Here is a 20,023-nt window from a genome sequence, read left to right as displayed (position 1 = left end):
TAGTGACGTATTTAAAGAGCACTTTAATGGAAAGGGTTTGCTTTACAGTCAGTTCGAACTGCCAGCAATTCAGTGGAGTAGTAGCTCAGGCAACGACTTACTCATACAACCTCGTGGCAAAAGGTGTTCTTGGAGGAGAACCTCATATTTAGCAGCAATTAAACAGTGTTATTACCATTCCTGCTCTGTTCTCAGGTATACTAATGCAAATCCTCAAGAACTCTGTACAAAAAAAATAACAAAGACTTTTTTTTTTATTTGTATCAACACTACTTGGTTTTAGGATATTGTCACATATGAAAATTAAAGAGGGCTTTCAGAACAGCACAGAACACAGGTTAACCATTAAAATAAGCAGAATGTTTCTGTGCTTTATATACCAGTTTTGCTTTTGTTTGGCTTTAAATAGTTGTTTGGGGTTTGCTTTGGGTTGACTTTTTTTTTCAATGGCAAGAACTAACTTTATATTCTCAGTGAACTCAGCTCTCCACTACATTATAAAATTTTCCTGTGCAAAATGAGACAATATCCTTTTAATTCTAAAAGGGAAAGAGGCTAAATCTGGTCACTTAAATTTTTTGCTAATCCTTTAGTCTAGAAGACCAATTTTCTATCTGTTACTATTGTGCATGCTTACACAATACAGTTTATCAACATAAGTTACAAATTTGTCTGATCGGTCTCATTCCAAAAAAGGACAGCTTCATTTAATTTAAACCCTCTCCACACCAAAGAAATTTAGAAATACATAGTGTTATGTACATTTTGAGTTATACTGGGATAATTCAACTGACTAATTTCCTCTTGTTGACAAATCCAAATTACTTCTAGGATTTTAAACATCTATGTCATACTTTGCATTATGCATAACATGTCCAGTCAACGAACCTGTAATGTAGAAGATCTTCTGTGTTTTTCCTCAGAATTCTGACATGCAACATTTCTTAAGCCTGTGCTATTCATAATGCTCGTGTTCAAGCTGTCAGAAGTTTCAGCTACTCTTGAGATGCAACTGTTGTCTTATCGTCACATCATATTTCTCATAAATAAATGCTAAAACTGTGTGCAGGCTTTTTTTATCCTGTTGCAGAGCAAGAAGACACTACGATGTTCTTAGCACAAGTCTTCTACTCTGTCCTAAAACAGGACTAAAAAGAGTCAGACCGTACTTCGCAGAGGGACGAATTGCTTTAACATCAATTCAAGCTAACCCTTCCACAGCCAACTGAAGATACACCTTACGGTGTAAGTAATACTGCACCTTCAGTGAAGGATTGTGATGAAGGATCCACCTGGTGCCAGTGAGCAGATATAATGGCATCCAGCGTGGCTGCCTACCTTAGTAAGTGCCGAAAACCTTTCGGGGATGGCGGGGGGGGGGGAGCAGGCATTTTACTTTTTATTCCTTCTTGGCAATGTCGCATGTCACAGTCTGTACGCCGAACTGCAAGTACAAGCTTCCAGAACAGCAGGATTCCTGCTGCAAACATCTGCAAGGCGCTTTCCTGCTTTGTAAAGTCCAGCCGGGAGCGCTTTACAGTAGAGGAGATGGGAGCGGAGCTGTCCCGCCGATGCAGTGGGCGGGACACTTTAAGGCTGCCCCGGGTGCGGGAGGGGAAGGGAAGGGGGCGGTGGCAGCGGCAGCGGTGCCTGCGCCTGCGCCGAGGCGGTCAGTGGTGGCTGCAGTGTCGGCGATGCTGCGCGCCGCGCTGGGAAGAGGGAACGGGCGTTGCGGCGGGCTCTGGAGGAACCCGTGCTCCGCAGCTGCCGGCGGCAGCGCCAGAGCCCCGAGCGCCGCCTCCGCCTCCTCTGGCAACGGCAGCGGCGGCGGGGCTCGGAGCGGAGGCGCTTCCCCGGCAGGTACCCGTGCCGTGCTGTTCCGTGCCGCGCCGCGCCCTCCTCCTGCTCCTCCTCAGCCCCCCGTCTCTCGCCGCGTTGAGCCCCCCTGCCCGAGTAATCTGCCCGTGGCCCTGGGACAGTGCGGCTGGGGGGGGGGGTCGGAGCTGCTTCCCTTTGTGGCGGGGGCAGGCGGGACGGACGCGGGACTCCTGCGGGGGCGAGCGGCGGACGGGGGCACTTAGCCACCGCGCTGGGGGCGAGCCCCTGCAGCCTCGGGGGGCTCCCAGTGGGATCACCGCGGCCAGACTTTGCCCGCGGCCGGACTTTGCCCGCGGCCGTGCGCGCTGCCGGAGGCTCCGGAGCTTTTGTGGCACGGAGCGTGTCGGCTCTCTCGGGGCAGCCTCGGCTGGTGGAGGCGGGGGAAGTGCCAGATGCCCAGTTTCAGGCCTGTTTTTTTTCCCAAAGGTTACAAAAGTCAAACTTCGTACAGTTGTGCCTTTTTTTCTCTTTTTAAATGAAGGAAAATAAATCCAAGCTGCAACAAAGTAATTCTTCTCTAACTTCACGTTTCTCTCTTATTTAGTGACATAGAAAAATAGTTGACAATAGCGTTGGTGGCATTAGAATTGAGGAAAGTTTGTATTTCTGTCTCCCACGATGAAAGTACCAAGTGTGTACATTGGAATGTACCCATTGATCATGAATTAATCCACAGTAGTGATGGACTTGATTATAACTTGCTGCATGGATAAAGTAAAAAATATTGATTGTGCAGTCAAAGTAGAGACAATAGACTTGAGGAGCTATGTCCTCTGGAATTGAATGTAATTGGAATGAGGACTGTTAATTTGCATTGATGCAAAAATGCGTTAATTGGCTCTCTTGTTGGTGCCCTTTTCTGTCACTTAAAAGTATAAAGGAAATCATTTGGGAATATGCTATAAAAATTAATTTCTCTTCTTTGTTTGTTCCTTACCTATACTGTTAGGTTAGGCTAACCTTGGGATAGCTTACTGAGCTTAACTAAAGAATGTAAATCATATCGAGAGTAAGTGGGTCGATTTATTCTTAATCGAAGTTATTTATAAAAGATACATATGATAGTCCAATTCACAGTAAATTCAAGCATCATGGAAATTGAGAGTTTACATATAGAATATAGTTATAGCAGGGAGAGTGGATTTTTCTTTCAGTCATCAAGTTACTGGAATAATTAAAAGCAAAAATACAAGAGAAAATGTGAGTTCACATTTTCAGAAAATTTAGCCTATTGAACCAGAATTCCAACAAAAAACTCAGGGAGGTACACATCCACTTTGGAAGCTAGCGAGGAAAGGAAAAAACCCACCAAAAATTAACCAAAAAAAAGCCCAGGAGATGTTTCTAGGTAATACTTATCAATTCTGATCTCTTGTGTCTGTGATATGGTTTTATTTCTTTATGTTCCTGCAATAGATAGCATTCCTGTACTCAGGATCAGTGTACTGGAACTGCTGCTTCTCTGATAGTCAAAACACTTTCTGTTTTAATTGTTTCAGCAAATTACTGACTTGCTGAAATGCAGCTCTAGGTGCTGTATATTTTCTTTGTGAGCATTTGTGATCTTCTAGTCTGAAGAAACTAACAGGTCTATTATTTTCCTCAGATTTTCCAAAGGAAACTTTTTATCTCTCCTCTTTCTTGCATTTCTTCATTATTGTGGACATCTGTTATTTATTGGCATTAAAAAAAATTCACAATGGTCTGTTTGTCTCCAAGGCAACGATTGTGCTCTCCTGTTCTGTTCCAACTATGGAAGAGGCCTAATCCCTGAATGAAGTGTTAGATGATGCCATAATATGAGTGATATGATAATTAGTTTTAGTTATACATAAATACATAATTACAGGCTAATCTTGATGTTTTATAGGCTTCTTTGAGAAATATCTTTATGGATTCCTGCAACTCAGCTCAGAATGAGAATGGGTGAGCCATTAAATAATAAAGTGCAACTCTAAAAGGCATGGAAAGAATAGAGAAGGTGGACTTTTTTTTTTTTTTAAATTGAAATTGTGTATATTTTTACTTTTGGGGAGCTGTGCTCTTCAGTAAAGCTGTTTACATATTTTTGGTAAACAGAGTAGTGTCACTGTGAAACAAATGGTGCACCTGGCTTGATAAGACTGAGGTTCTACTGGAGGGCTGGTGGTGTTTGCCTGGCACAACTGTTTTTCAACACCTGCAACTCACTGAGGTGTGCAGCACTGAAGGGAGGTGGCAGCCTGAGATTTTCCTAAAGGCTCGGAAAGTGCAAAACACATGGCCATTCCTAGATAGGCATGTTTTCACAATACTCCTTAGTCTGCATATTATATTAAAATCCAAAACTTATTAACTTGTTTAACAGAAATCTCCCTGGAGATTATTATCCTGTATTTGGGGAGGGAGATGAGGGGACAGTGGCATAAAAACAGTGTTTCAGACAACTGATGAGAAACACTCCTGAATTTTATTTTATTTTTTTTTAAGATAAAAGTCACTGTTTTCTGTTTCTTGACAGATGCTAGTAATGTAAAGCCATTGGATGGTGTGAAAATTCTTGATTTAACAAGGTTTGTGTTTTGTCTGTAATTTGGAACAGTGTGTCTAGATGCAAATATTCTGTTTGGAAAAACTAAGAAAACAATATTTCTTTAATATTACAGGGTGCTTGCAGGACCTTTTGCCACAATGAATTTGGGAGATCTAGGGGCTGAAGTTATCAAAGTGGAAAAACCAGGTAAGATTTCTATTTTAGATATAATAAGAACGTGAGCTAGCTTAACAAATAGTAGTTTATGTGTTTTAAGTAATATATGAATGACAATGCAACGTTGTCTATATAAATATTTACAAAAGTTTTCAATACTATGTTTATTTCTTGATGGTGTGCTTTTTGTGACAGTTTGTGAATGGTATTGTGCTAAGTGATAGCCGTTTTCAAGTTTGAGGAATGTTTTTTTATCGTGGTACTCTTTCTGTCATGTTAAAGAACTGGTTATTAGTAGGTTTGTTTTGCTTATACAGGTATGATCTATTTGCTTTAAGCTTAACATTGTGCTCCATGTAAGTGTGTTTTGGTCAGAAATAGTCTGTGTCTATATTTAGAAATGAGGTGAGAAGGTTGAAGTTGTAAGGTCAGGTGACTTTTTTTAGATGTTAATATTCAAAATGGTAGAGTCATCACTTACTAAGTACCTTATTGCCTTGCTCAAAGCTGAATTGATTTTGTTTGAATGGTTTGGACTTTACTTTAATTTTAAATTGGGCTTGTGAATGCTTACGTGTATGATGGGGTGTTTTATGTAACATGATAAGAAGGTTAAAACAGGGTTTTAAGTGTAGAGTTTAACGTGCAAAATTTGAGAGCACACAAGTCCTTCCAGCAATTAGTTACGTAATAGTTATGGAAAAGGTGGTTTGCCCATTTGAGAATTCGGAATCTTCATCTCAATTCCTTCTGAGCAAAAGTGTGGTAGATAATTAAAAATAGGAATACATCTGACTACTCAGCATTAGATTACTGATAAAACGACAGGTACTTTAATTTTCATTTTAGTGTTAAAGGAAGAAAGGTAATATGAGCATTTAAAATAGATATGTTGTTTCTTGGCACTGCTTTTCTGTAATAATATACAGACTTAGTGTGCTTGGCAAGAATTTTGGCTGGTAGAATACAAGGTGACCTGGCATGCTATATCAACTGTCTCCTGAGAAAAAATTTAATATTCTACTACAGTTTCAGGTTGTTAATTAAACATTACCTTGTTGGAGAAATTTTTCTTCATAATCATGCAAAGTGAACAACAGTTATTTTCTGCGTGAGGTAGTTGTATCTTTAAAGTCCAGGATCTGGTATTTCTGCGTAGAGATGAGAGTTCCCTGAAAAGGGAAATTTCTTAATTTGAATGAAGATGCTGGTGCTGAAAGCGTCAGATTAACGACCTTTGAGTTTGTGTTTTCAGATGCAGAAACTTCTGTAGCTCTTTCTGATTGGACTCTGGGTAATTTGTTTCTATTCTGTAAGGCAGGATTTCTGGAAGAGCTTCCTATAGCACTAGCTATAGGAAGTGCTTCTTTTTGTTTCTGCAGCATGAAGCTTAATCAGTTGTCTGTCAGTGGCATCTTGGAGTTGCGTCTGGAGTGTTTCAGGAATGGCTTATTGACCACATGCGCTGTGAATTGGTCCAGCAAGAGCTTCTACTAAATTCTTCCACATTGCCTAAAAGAATGGCATTGGAACTCTGCTTAAGTTAAAACAAACAAACCACCAAAAGAAACCCAACTCCTCTTTCCCTGCCACCCCCCATCCCCCAAAGAACCCCCCCAAAAAACCCCAAACAACCAAAATATCAACACACAAATAAGAAAGCAACCAAAAAACCTGCAAATACACTGGTGGTGTGTGGCTGTATTAGTATTTTAAAGACTAAATGTAATCCCAGCGCTAGCAAACACTTTGTTCACTTTGCTTAGTTACATTTGCTTTTAGGTGGTTTTTGATATAAATCAGTGAAAATATATATTTTAAACTAATATTTGTCCTGCCTGCTAGATGAAGCTTAGGTGATTTAAATGGGATGTTGGAGGAAAGCTTTTTATTCTTTTTATTTGTTGGCAGTGTGGTATTGGAAAACTATGAACCTGTGATGGTATTTCTTTCAGGAGCTGGCGATGATACAAGAGCCTGGGGCCCACCTTTTGCTGGGACGGAAAGTGTTTACTTTCTCAGTGTCAATAGAAATAAAAAGGTAAATGGAGGGTGGAATTGAACATTAGCCTAAGTTTTCTGTGACTACAACTGAATATATAAAACTTCTTAGTTGGATTCTTAACATATATATAATGGAGCAATAGTTACATTGGCCTTAAGTTATAATGAATAAATTTGAGGAGAATAACCGAGAGTGCTTTTGAACAAAAGAGTCTGCAAATCTCTAGTATGGTGCTGTGGACAGCTGAGGCAAATTCAAAAAGCAAAAGTGCTCCTTCCAGTCTTCAGTTGCTGGTGCAACTTGACTGAAAATGAAACCTGCTGACAATAAGGGTTATTTTAATTGAACGATCCTTTTTTTCAGGTGCATCAGGTCAGCTGACGTGCATCAGCTGGCACCTGGAGCTGAAGTAGTGCTGGCATTATACCACAGTGAGGTTGGCTAAAGGTAGCTTGTGAAACTTCGGAATTAACATGAAGTTTCACGATATACCTGAATTGTTTAATGGCTTGTTGCCATTGAAACAAATGTTTCTGGTGTCCCCATGTGTATTTGCAGTAGTAAGTCTTGTGCAAATATGCGGTGAAGAGACTGCATATGGTGCAGCTCCCAGCTGCACATCTGTCAGACTTGTTTTAGACCTTGTCTGATCCATTGGTGAGACAGTTCAGCTTGCTCTACTGAGAGAGTTTCTTTTTTTTTTTTTCAGAAGAAGGTGGGGGGTATATGTTATAATTTACTTATCCAAATTAACTGCAGTGTGAATTTGACTGTTGGTTATGTGTAGAAGAGGCTTATGATCACCAGAAGGGTTTTCACATAAATTACTGTTGTATTTTTTTTAATCCCCAGAGTATAGCTATCAACATGAAGGATTCAAAAGGAGCAAAGCTAATCAGAGAGGTAGGTTTTGATAGCGTGCAAAGTGTGCCTATTTTGTATTGTTGTTATCCTGAGTAATAAAGATTAAACTCTGCATTTCAAGTATTAATTTGAAGTCTGATAATTAAAAAATGTATGTACACAGTTGATTTGGTAAATTGCAGTATATAGCCTATGTGCTTTTGGACTCAATGTTCAGTGTAACTTCTAATGATTTTAGATATAAAATTTGCACAAAAATGTCATCAAAGTCATCAAATGAAATATTGTCAGGAAATGGTCTAATAGCCTATTGCTTTCCTCTTACTGCTGCTGTATTTGATCTTGCTGTAGTACTTCATTAGAAGAATTAAAGATGGACTGATCTTATGATGTCAGCGAGCAGTTGAGAAAGAGGTGATACTGTATTTGAAGTTTTTTGAGTGTTACAGTGTATTCATGACTTCAGTAGCTGTATCTCTTTCTGAGAAATATTGTCCTGTAGGTCAAACTTAGTATTTGTTTCTTTTTTAGTGTTTGACTTTAGAGTCTTTTAAAGGTGATCCATTTTTTTCTATTTAAAAATTAATAAAAGCATCCTATTTCCCATTCTGTGAAAGTTGTGCTTTGTTATCCCTTTATTATTTGTTGAGAAATATAAGACCTGCTACTTGCTAGTGCTGTGTTTTAAGCCCTGCAGTACTAACAGCTGGCTTCTGTTACTGTTTGTTTCAGTGTCAGTTCCAGTCACTTTTTCACAGTGAGACTGTCATGCATGTGTCATGCAGTGGAATTTGTCTGGTAGTATTTTCTCTTGGGAATATTGCATGAAATGGAAATAGATAGTTTTCTGATACTTGTGACTTGTTAGCTATGTAAAAGGTACTTCATATGGAAATCTTTGGAATTTATAAGTCAAGGATTCCGGAATGCCTTTTCTTTTTGCAGAACAGAACCATTTATTGTTGATTTCTTAAAAAGTTGTATGTTTATCTTCTAAAAAATTTAGAAACAGAAACTGTCATTAGGTATAATTTTTCATGGTATAACACAGACGTCTATTTGAAGTAGTCATATTCTAAGTAAGGGCTATAAAAATTGTTCCTCTGGCATAAGAAGACTAATTAGTTGCTTGACCTTTACAAATGGTGAAAGAAAAACTACTCTATGCAGTGTCCACTGATTACACATGTGTGGGCTGGAGGTGTTCAAAGAGTTAAAGGCAGCTGGGCCTGTGAGTCAGGATGAGCTGGAGATAAAACCAGTTTGTATCCTTTAATAAAGTTGCTTTAATCATCACTATAGATTTCTGTTCCTTAGATCAATGGCATCCCTATGTGATATAGCAACACTGTGAACCGATTAGGCATTATTTAAGCGTCACTCTACTTGTGGAGTTGTCCATCATTCTGCTTGATTTAGAGTGATATATTTTGAAAGCACTTGGTGCAGAGGCCTTAACATTCTATTATGCATCTCAAATGGAACTTCTGTTTGGAGTTCTGTCAAAAAGTATGTGTAAAGGGAAAGTTGGCTATCAGGCTTTTGTTTCCTGTTGCCTCCTGCTATATCAGGACAGATGTGTATAGAATTGAAATTGTTCAGTATTATATTTGTTACTACAAAAAGTAGTGTTCATGTCTGTAAAGTAACTGATGACAAGCAGAAATTCAAGTTTGTGACACTGGTTCCTCATCCATAAATATGAATTTTGTCCAAGCCTAAACACTACAAAGAAATGTAACAACGTTATAATTTTTTTTTTACTAAGAAAGGTAGCATGGTTAGAATAGATTGTATTTCCCTCTCTCAGAAATTTTACATAGGTAGATGAAGGCAAATCTCAATCTGGAATCGTGTTAAAAACAGGACTGGTGAGTCTTCAGCTGTATGACACAGCACAGACTTGATAATTCAGTCAGTAATATCAAGCGAGCTGAAGAAATCTGTTAATCAGGAGTTCTTGCTGCCTTTCATCCTTTGGCACAGCACTACAAAAGATTTTTGCAAGGGTCTGTTGTTTCATATGTGATTAGGTGATTTCCACAAAATTATTCTTGGATCTTCTTTTCTGTTTCTTTATTCTGTGTCACTTGTAGCCCTGTTTTTCTGTCTAATGTTTTTTGGCTCACTGTTAACTACCTTCCAAATATTTCTATGTCTTCCTGAATGAATATAATTTTTTTTTCTCTTCAGTGATGGTATGTGCACCAGCCCCATACTTTGGCATCTTTTTGTAGTGATATGGCTCAGTATCTCTTTAGAACATTATTCAAGAGTTATTGTCAGAAGCTCATTTTAAGAACCTTGAGGATACTTTTCTCCTGTGTATTTAGCCTTAACTAATTAACTTATCTATTCATGAAGGACTTGGGGGAATTTAATTGGCTGGGAGCTGATGGCACTTCTTCTCTTCCACTACTTTTAGCTGATGAATCAATGCATCTCATGCATGTTCTCTTACTTGATAAAGCAAGCTATTAATGCAAATACACGTATATATGTACACACACAAAAAGTATGTGTGTATATATATATGTTTATATGTGTGCGTATGCACATTCTCCTCTGTGGAGTTCTTGTGAAAACCAAATTGCCCCCCCACCAAAAACCTGTCCAAACAATGAACCAAAAAAACCCCAACAAAAACCCAAAGAAAACTTCCCAAAGGTATGTATAGTTTACTTAAACAAGTTAGTAGCATCGTTACTTGTTATTCAATATAATGACTACTTTGGCATGAGTGATGCCAGTTTTTATTTCCTGAGGCATAGATGTTAAGCATATCAGTTCCTGTCTGGAATAGATAGTATTCAAACTCAGGTCTGTGTTGTAGCGCTATGTTAGATGATGTTAAAATACAGGTGATATATTTAGAGGATTTGTAGGGCATAAAGTGTGACATTTCATTTGACAATGGACTTAAAACTCTACTAGGACTGAAAATTCCTTTGTTTTAAGAACACACGGTTTGTTTGGATCAGAGTCTGAATCCATTTTCCGCAATGGCAGAATTGTGGGTTCAGTGAGCATCAAAAGAAGTACCATACATAGAATGCTGCCTTTATGCATTAGTCTGTTTCCAAGTGCCACGAAAACTTTAGCTGTAGAGCTGATGCAGCACTTGTAGGATGTCTTGAAAATTCATTTCTCTGAGAGTATATACCCTGCTAAACTGGGCCCAAGTCATTGTATCCTCATCATTGTCATCCCATGTATGTTACCAAGTCCAGAGTTACTCATCATGTTACAGTACCGTGTGTCAGGCTTTCTTCCTCAGTGGCTTGTAGGAGATGATAGTTCTTCAGTATGAGATGGACAACAACTTTCAAACCATCTTAGCCCTTACAATCACTATAATTTGCAGACATCATAAAATCCTGCCGAAAACAATATAGTTTTTAACCAGTTTTGTCTCTCGACTGAATTAGGCTGAGGCTGTAACATTACCAGTTTAAAAAGTATTTACGTGTGAACTGTGATGAATTTAAATAGAAAATAAAACCTCCTTTAGTTTTCATAAAGGCATACTATTAAAACCTAGCAGCTTGTCCCAGTTGTATTTCCCTAATTAAGGATCTGTTTCTTATTTCATTATAGTCGTACAGGTCCTTGACATAGCCACTTTAAAAATACTTAATAACATATTTTAAAATGCACCTTTGCCATATGCCACATGTAGTTACTATAAATGTTATTAATGTCTTTTCTGTGCATCAAATTAAACCATTTATAAGTTGAGTGCTGCCTTGTCTAAATAAGAATCAGTTTCTTCTGTCTTTCCTGTTAAATATTTGCAGACTTGGCAGCTTCTTTGGCCTTAAATTTGGTTGAACAGCTGACATGCTAAAACAAAAGTGCATGTGATTGTTGTTATGATGACACTAGTTTATAGAAGCTGGTCTAATTGTAATCAATGATTTGAAAATGAAAACCAATTAAAATTATTTCTAAGGTAGAAAAGAAGTGAAGGATGAAGATACATTCTACCTCCTTTTTCTCAAGGTAAGTGCAAGTATATAGGTGAAGATTGTTCTGTAAACTGTTGTCAAGCCATAGGAAATTGATGTGATAATATCACATCAATGTGTAATATCACAGTTTTGTCTAATCACTTTAGGATTTTGACAGTCTTCTTTCTAGATATGTGACATCTCTAATATGTAGTTTGCAGAAATGCACAGTCTAACAGGCAAAAAAATATCTCTAGGCTTGTAAGTTTTCTGTTATTAGAAAGACTAGAGCTATTTTGATTATTGAGTTTTTAAAATTAAATTACATAATACATAGGAATGTATTGAACTTTTGGAAGCTAATTAACAAATCTTACTCATCCATTTCTTTTCTAAAGCTTGCAGCAGCATCTGATGTTTTTGTGGAAAACTACATCCCTGGGAAACTGGCTGAAATGGGTTTAGGTTATGAAGACATTAAAAATGTTGCTCCTCACATAGTGTACTGTTCAATAACAGGTATTTTTTTAAAATTATGTTCAATTATTTTCAATTGTGTTCATTATTTCCTTTATTCCAGTCAAAGTGTTAAAAAAGTCATACGGTTACTTAGAATTATGTTACTTTGATGTCAGTTAAGATAAATTGAAAGATAGTGAGTTTGTTCAATTCAAAAGCAGGTATAGAAAAACTGGGAGGCAGCAACCATGTCAACAGCTTACAAGTTGTTCAGTGACGTTACCATGCCACCCTTACATGTTCCTACTGATTTTGAAGGAGCTAGGATTGACTGGCCTCTCTGGATTTTGCTTTGAACTGGTTGAAAACTCAGATTTCTTTTTTTTTTTTTTCCCCTCCCAGAAGTTCTGCTGAATCTGTTTACATATTGCAGGTTTTAAATCTGGTAATCTCAATGTTCTTTACTGCTCTGAAGTCTCTCTCTCTTCAGAATTGTGCAGTTACATGTTCATGGTAGCCTTACATGACTTTGCTGCAGTCTACTGCCTGGTAACTGAAATGGTGGAAGAGTTGTAGGTACTTTAAAAAGCTGGGAAGAATGAAAAGAAAACAGACATATGAATATCAGGAACTGCATACATCTAAAAATAATTTTAAGTCTGTAAAAACACTTAAAAACTTCAGTGAAAATCAACTCAAAAAAATTTCGATTAACTACTAGAATTAAAGTTCTAATATTACAATGAAATTAATGTAAAACAAGTTACAGATATATTTAGATGGTTTTTTATATGGGTTTAAAATCTTAGTTACGAACCTGTTATGCCTCTGAATTTCTGAAGAATAAATGGCTTTGGCTTTTTAGTTACTGGATATGGATGTAATTTAATCAAAATTCAAATAACTTTTTAGTCTCTTGTGATGTATTTATCATGTTTGTGTGGCAAATGTCTGAAGATGATGAGCAGTTATATGCAGGGCTTGCTGAGAATCTTTGAATGCATGTTTATGTTGGTCAGTGGCTAGTTGCCACAATATCTTTCACATTTGTTTGTGCATATAATCACACAACTGGAATTTTTTTAGGTGGTTTTTTTGTTTGTTTGGTTGGTTTTTTTAGTTGTTGTACCCATAATGATGAAAAATTATAAAAATTACATGCAAGTGACAGTCTATATGAGGTAGCTTGGCCTTTGATTCTGGCCAGGACAGGGTTAAATTTTGCAGTAGCCAGGAGGAGGCATGACTATGACACAGATGTTATTCTATACCACCTCAGGTCACATGCAGGGGATGGGGGAAGGGGTCCCTTCTGGTTGAGTAAGTGTGGTGGAGGGGAGGGGTCAGGTAGTGCCGGTTCCCTCTGTTATTGATATTGTAGCTGTTACTGTTTTCTTCTCTCATTGCTGTTTCCAGTAAATTGTTCTTATCTCAGACCCCGGTCTGTACTTTTTGTGCCTTCCCCATTGCAGGGGAGAGGGAGGGAGGATGGGAGTGAGTGAGCAGCATGTGGTTTGGAGTGTTTCGGTGGGAACACTAAACTGGGGAATACCGTTCCTAAACCACAACACTCTCTCATCATATGTTAGATGCTCCAGTCTCTTAATGACTTTTGTGACTCTCTGCTAAACTTACCTCAGTAAGTCCACATCTGCCTTGTACTGGGGAGCCCAGAGCCATGCACAGTACTACAGGTGTGGCCTCACCAGCACTGAGAAGAGGGGAAGGATGTCCTCCCTTGATGTGCTCATGATATTCTTCTTAATGCATCACAAAATACTGTTGTTCTCCTCTGCTGAAAGGATGCATACTTTTAGATGTTCCGTTTAAGTGCTCCCTAACTTTCTCAACTGAGGGTAAGTCTTCCTTGATGCAGAATTTCCCTCTAGTCTCAGGGATCTAGGACACCTGAGAGCCATCTTTTCTGGTAATCCTGAGGCAAAAAAAGCATTAAATACATCTGCCTTCTTCTAGTCCTTTGTCTGTTCTGCAGTAGGTCCATGTCTTCCCTAGTCTCCTTTCTGCCGCTGATTTGCTTGCAGAATCCTTTCTTGTTGCCTCCTATGTCTTCTGCCAAATTCAACTCCAGGTCAGCCTGGGCTTTTCTAACCATATACTTTTATGACCACACAACACCTCTATACTTCTAAGTCACTTGCCCCTGCTTCCACCTCTTGCAAAACAAATTGAACAAAGATCATGTAATCTTGCTGTTTAGAGCTTTGTGTAATACATAACTTTCAGTTATGTTATACATAATGGAAAACACATAAAGATTGAAAAATACATCAATAAAGATTATTTTTTATTTATTCATGGACTGTGATAACTTGAGGTTGAAGGTGTTTGGGAGGTAACAGCTAAGTGATGTTTGTCAGGGATCTGTAAAGCAACTTGGATCCTAAATTATGGTTGCTTAAATCTTGGACACCCAATAGGTGACAAGGCACACCCATTTTAGGATAGTTCATCTTTTGGGAATAAAGGCACAAAGTCTAATGCCCTTAATGGATTTCTGATCTGACTTTTTTTTTTTTAAGTCAAGGCAGGAGTTGACAAAACTTCAATCTAAGCATATTAAAAGAAGCGACCAGACTAGGACCAAATGTATGTCTGTGACAGAGAGGGCATGATGGTTTTTTTGGGACAATCAGGTGGAAAACCTGTCTAGGAAGAAAGAATTCCTGATTGATTTTTAAAAGCTCTGTGACCTAATTCTAGATATTACAATTCAATAACTTTTTCGTACCTTTTTTTTTTTTCAAGGGAGGCAGGAAGACGGGAATAGGTACTAGGCTCTGGAACTTGAGGGTCAGGCAAATAGTGAAGGTGAAGATCTATCTGGAGCAAGTCAATCAACCAGACACATTACAACTATGGCTGTTAAGAAATAAAGAAGGATAATTATTGTAGGTCCCTCCCTTCTGAGGGAAAATGAATACCCTGTATGCTGACCAGACCTATCCCACAGGGACATCGGCAGCCTCCCTGGGGCCTGGGTAAGGGATATTACTAGAAGATTCCCTGGACTGATTCGACCCACCCTACTTCCGGGTGTCCAGGTTGGCAGTGATGAGGTTGAGGAGAAAATCCTAGGACAGTGAAAAAGGCCTTCAGGGAACTGGGATGACTGGTTGAAGGGATAAGAGCACAGATGGTGTTTTTTTCAATCCTTTCAGTAACAGGGAAGAGTGCTGAAAGAAACAGGAGAACCAACCTGATCAACACATGGCTTAAAGACTGATACCATTGGTGTAGTTTTGGCTTTTTCGAACATGGAACAGTTTATACAGCACCAGGCCTGACGGAGACCAATGAGACTTGCCTCTGTAAGAGGGTGAAAAGTATCCTAGCCCATCAGTTGACAAGGATGATTGAGAGGGCTTTAAACTAGGTTTGAAGGGGAAAGGTGATAAGACCAGGGTCACTAGAAATTAGCCTAGAGGAGGCATGCCAGAGTTGGGGATGAAATCAATAGCACAACTGAAGTGAATCTACACCAATGCACACAGTGTGGGTAACAAACAGGAGAAGCTGGAGGTCATTCTGCAGCAGGAAGGCTATGATGCAATTGCCTTCATGGAAACGCAGTGGGATGACTCACAAGACTGGAGTGCTACAATAGGTGGCTACAAGCACTGCAGAAGGGTCAAGTGAGGAGGAAGAGGCAGTGGGGTGGTTTTGTATATTAGGGAGTGTTTCAACTGTTTAGAGCTTAAGGATAGCGGTGATAAGGTTGAGTGTCTATGGGTAAAAATCAGGGACGGCTAGCAAGGCAAACGTCGTGGTGAGAGTCTGTTATAGACCACCCAACCAGGATGAAGAGGCACATGAACTATTCTGTAAGTGGCTGGCTGATGTTTCACAATCACTAACCTTGTTCTTATGGGAGACTTTAACTTGCTGGATGTCTCTTGGAAACTCAACACAGCACAGAGGAGGCAGTCTAGGAGGTTCCTGGAGTGTGTGGAAGATAAATTCCTGATGCAGCTGGTAAGTGAGCTTAGCAGCGGTGGTGCCCCGCTAGGCCTGCTGTTTACAAACAGAGAAGGGCAGGTGGGAGCTGTGGTGGTTGGAGGCTGTCTTGGGCACAGCAACCATGAAATGACAGTTTTCAGTTCTTAGTGAAATAAGGAAGGGGGCCAGCAAAAACTCTATCTTGGACTTCCAAAAGACAGATTTTGTCCTGTCCAGGACACTGGTTTGGAGAGTCCTTTGGGAAACAGCCCTTAGTAACAAAGGGGCCCAGGAAGGCTGGACATACTTTAAGAAGGAAATCATAAAGACGCGGGAGCAGGCGGTCCCCATGTCTTTAAGCTGTTGGGAAAGAAGACTGGCCTGGTTGAACAGGGAGCTTTCACTAGAACTCAGGGGAAAAAAAGAGAGTTTATCATCTTTGCAAGAAGAGGCAGGGAAATCAGGAAGAGCACATGAGTTGTTAGGTCGTGTAGAAAGAAAATTAGAAAGGTGGAAGCTCAGCTAGAATTTAATCTGGCCACTGCTGTGAAAGATAATAAAAAATGTTTTTATAAGTACATTAACAACGAAAGGAGGAAGATCTCCAACCTTTACTGGTTGTGAAGGGGAACCTTGTAACCAAGGCTGAGGAAAAGGCTCTGGTATTTAACACCTTCTTTGCCTCAGTCCTTAACAGAAAGACCAGTTATCTACCTGAGCTGGTAGACAGGGACAGGGAGCAGAATCTATCCCCTGCAATCCAGCAGAAATTAGTTAAGTGACCTGCTGTGCCGCTTAGACACTCCTAGTCCGTGCGTCTGGATGGGACTCACCCTAGGATATTGAGGGAGCTGGCAGAATAGCTCAGCAAGACATTCTCCATCATTTGTCATGAGTCCTGGCAAACCGGGGAGGTTCCAGATGGCTGGAGGTTGGCCAGAGTGACGCCCATCCACAAGAAAGGCCAGAAGGAGGATCTAGGGAACTACAGGCCTGTCAGCCTGACCTCGGTGCCCAGGAAAGTTATAGAACAGATTATCTTGAGTGTGATTACACTGCATGTACAAGACAAACAGGAAACAGGCGTAGTTACCCTGGGTTTAGGAACAGCAGGTCCTGCTTGACCAACCTGATCTCCATTTGTGATCAGGTGACCCACCTAGTGGATGAGAGAAAGGCAGTGGATGGACCTGGACTTCAGTAAAGCCTTTGATACTGTCTCCTGTGGCATTCTCATGGAGAAGCTGGCAGCCTGTGGCTTGGATGGGTGCATTCTTTACTGGGTTAAAAACTGGCTGAATGGCCAGGCCTTGAGAGTGGTGGTGAATGGTGCTAAATCCAGTTGATGTGTGGCAACTAGTGGTGTCCCCCGGGGATCAGTATTGCACCAGTCCTGTTTAATATCTTTATTGATAATTTGGACAAGGGGATTGAGGGCACCCTCACTAAGTTGGGCAGGGGTGTTGATTTGCTGGAGGGTCTGGAGAGGGTTCTGGTCTGGCTGGATTGATGGGCCGAGGCCAAGTGTATGAGGTTCAGTAAGGCCAAGTGCTGGGTTCTGTACTTAGGTCACAACAACTGTAGCACATGCAGTGCTACAGACTGGAGGCAGAGTGGCTGGAAAGTGGCCCAGTGGAAAAGGGCCTGGGATGCTGTTTGACAGCTGTCTGACCATGAACCAGCAGTGTGCCCAGACAGCCAAGAAGGCCCGTGGCATCTTGGCTTGTATCAAAAATAGTTATTGTCCCTATCCACTGACTGGTTCAGCACCTACTGGCTGCATTTTGAGTTTGTTATTACAATGATAGTAGCCATTACCCTGTTACAGGTTAGGTTTTTTGCCAGATCCTTGAGATGGTTCAGATGCTGAACGAGTGCACTACTAGTGATACTGTTCTTGTGTGTTCTGTTATATAGGAATTTCTATTTTGTGCTGCTTGATGTGCTTGATGTGAGCCAGATTGGGCAGTGCTGTTCGAAGTAAATCGCCTTGGTCATGGGGTCATGAGTGGTTCATACGTGCCATCTGTAATAGAACAACACTTGTATGTATTTCATACATACTCCATACCTCCCTTCTGGATGGTAGGTAAAATATCATAGAGATGTCGTCAGCTTACTTTTAATTTACTATGTCCTTTGTACTTCTTGGTTTAATTTACGGTATCGCCGTGAAATTTAGTCTAATCAATCCCAATTCTAATACTGTATGGTTCCTTCTATTCTCCCTTTCTCTTCAATTCTGATGGCCTACAAACTGGTATTTCTATTCTTTTCAGCCTCCTACCTACACGACCTCTCTGTGCCCTCTTCTTGGTCTGTACCTGCCTTTTGCTAGCCATGGTTGCCCAGCTTGACCAGTTCATACTCCTCCCTTCACTAGTTCAGTTCCTCATCAAAGATCCATTTCCCTTACCTCCTTTGACTTCATATTTTCCTACCAACTTCCTGTTACAGCTAATCATGTTCTCCAGTCCTTCAGGAACTTCATTCTAACCTTTTTTTTCTGTTTCTCCTTTTCTGTATAGCAGTTCTAATAGCAATGGAGTAGGGGGGGAATACTCTCTATGCTTCTTCTTGAGTGCTATCATCATGCACAATAGGTGTGAGCAGTAAGTAGAAAGGAAAACTGGGCTAGAGCATGCTCTGCTGGTCTGTGGTGAAAGCATATGCACATTTTTCAGGACACACTGCTAGTTTGTGTGGTATGATGGAAGCATGCTCTTCTTGAACTGTATTGTTAGAGATTTTAGCCTTGTAGTACTAACAAATATTTCTTTGGAGAGTGAAACATGTATGGAGGTGACTGGTTCAGCTGCATAGGGACATATTGTAGCAGAATATAAAATCTATAATATCAGAATATAAAGTGTATCATGCTCCTTAGAAGAGATATTACTTTATAACTTAAATAGAATTGAACCATTTTTCTTAAATACAGGAATAATGTTTGTGCAGAGTTGCCTCTCTAAATTTTGGACTATTGCAAATTTTTTGTGATAGTAAAATGAAATACAGTACAGTTTTTTCTGAAAGCCCAGGATCATATGTAGGTGAAGAGTTTAGGCATTGGTATGCCAGATGTTTTCTCTTTTATGGTATTTTGGAAGTCATGATTAGCAAACTGAGTTTCTTATCCAAACAGCTCTGATTGAGTGTATTCAGCTCTGCAGTGACTGCTGCAGGGTTTTGAGGATTTCCGGGATATTTCCCAACGTTCCTGTTCCTTTGAGTGCACTTGAGCTCCAAATTGCTTGTTCTCACTCACAAGTTGGCTTGCTGATGAGAATAATCTTAGAACTAGTTTAAATATAATGTATTTTGACAGTTCTGTGGTTGAGATCAGTTTAAGGTCTGGAAAATTGGATGGTTAAATTAAATAATGTACAGATCACAAGGGAGTGACCGTATCTGTATGGTCTGTGTAACGCTCTCACTGAGAAAGTCACAGTTTATTCCTGAACAGGAGGGGGCACTGTTTAAAAGGACAACATGTTTTCAAATCAAAGCACTTTTTTTTTCTTTAAAGTCTCTGAAAGTATTATGTTCTCAAAGAATTTTATGGTTTACTTTTAGATGATGAAAGCTACTCCTCTCAGGTTCTCTACCCTACCCCTTTGCTCTGCTAATCTGAATGAATTGTGATTACTCTTCTCTTGTGTAAAGGTTTTTCCAAAGATAGTGTTGGTTGTTTTTTTTTTTTTTTTCTCTCCTCCTTTTCTAGGCAGTAATACTTTGTATCATATTCAGGCTGCTTTTTATGTTGCTCATGGTATTATGAAATCTTGTTTCAGTGTTTTACATCATTTAATTTCTTAGAATATAGATGTGATGATTAAGTTTTCTTTTAAGGAAGTTCTACTCCTCTAAAGACTTTTTGGTGTCTTTATGCTTTAAAGAAATTGAATTTAGAATCACAGAATGGGTAAGGTTGGAAGGGACCACAGGGAGTTTTCTGGTCCAACCTTCCTGCTCAAGCAGGATCATCGCAGAGCGCATTGCACAGGATTGCATCCAGACAGTTTTTGAGTATCTCCAGTGAGGGAGCCTCCACAATCCCTCTCAGCAATCTGTTCCAGTGACAGGCCTTCAACCAGACTTTGTGCCCCTGATCATGACCCTCTGGGATCTGCCACTGTACATAGCAATAGTTGTAGAAAATCTTAGAAATATTCTTAGTTAAACCAAAAGTAACTATGAAGATAAATTTTTGAGATTGGT

The 20,023-nt window shown here is 39.6% G+C and overlaps 1 protein-coding gene across 3 annotated transcripts in view; it reads left to right on the top strand.

Annotated features, from left to right (window-relative positions):
- Positions 1 to 1,694: 1,694 nt before the first annotated feature.
- The window catches only part of SUGCT (succinyl-CoA:glutarate-CoA transferase), a 316,900-nt gene continuing 298,571 nt past the window's right edge, over positions 1,695 to 20,023 (top strand). For 2 of the 3 annotated variants that reach the window (XM_027712013.2, XM_027712011.2), the window contains exons 1-6: positions 1,695 to 1,860; positions 4,379 to 4,430; positions 4,524 to 4,597; positions 6,523 to 6,608; positions 7,425 to 7,475; positions 11,785 to 11,905. In XM_027712013.2, coding sequence (XP_027567814.1) covers positions 1,695 to 1,860; positions 4,379 to 4,430; positions 4,524 to 4,597; positions 6,523 to 6,608; positions 7,425 to 7,475; positions 11,785 to 11,905 — 550 coding nt within the window. The remainder of the gene's footprint in view (positions 1,861 to 4,378; positions 4,431 to 4,523; positions 4,598 to 6,522; positions 6,609 to 7,424; positions 7,476 to 11,784; positions 11,906 to 20,023) is intronic. The other variant, XM_039378409.1, reaches the window with a different exon arrangement.

The sequence above is a fragment of the Pipra filicauda genome, unplaced genomic scaffold, assembly GCF_003945595.2.
Source record: "Pipra filicauda isolate LSUMZ 115617 unplaced genomic scaffold, ASM394559v2 scaffold137_size4652046_pilon, whole genome shotgun sequence".
Taxonomy (NCBI): Eukaryota; Metazoa; Chordata; class Aves; order Passeriformes; family Pipridae; genus Pipra; species Pipra filicauda.
This window is presented reverse-complemented; position numbering and strand designations above follow the sequence as displayed.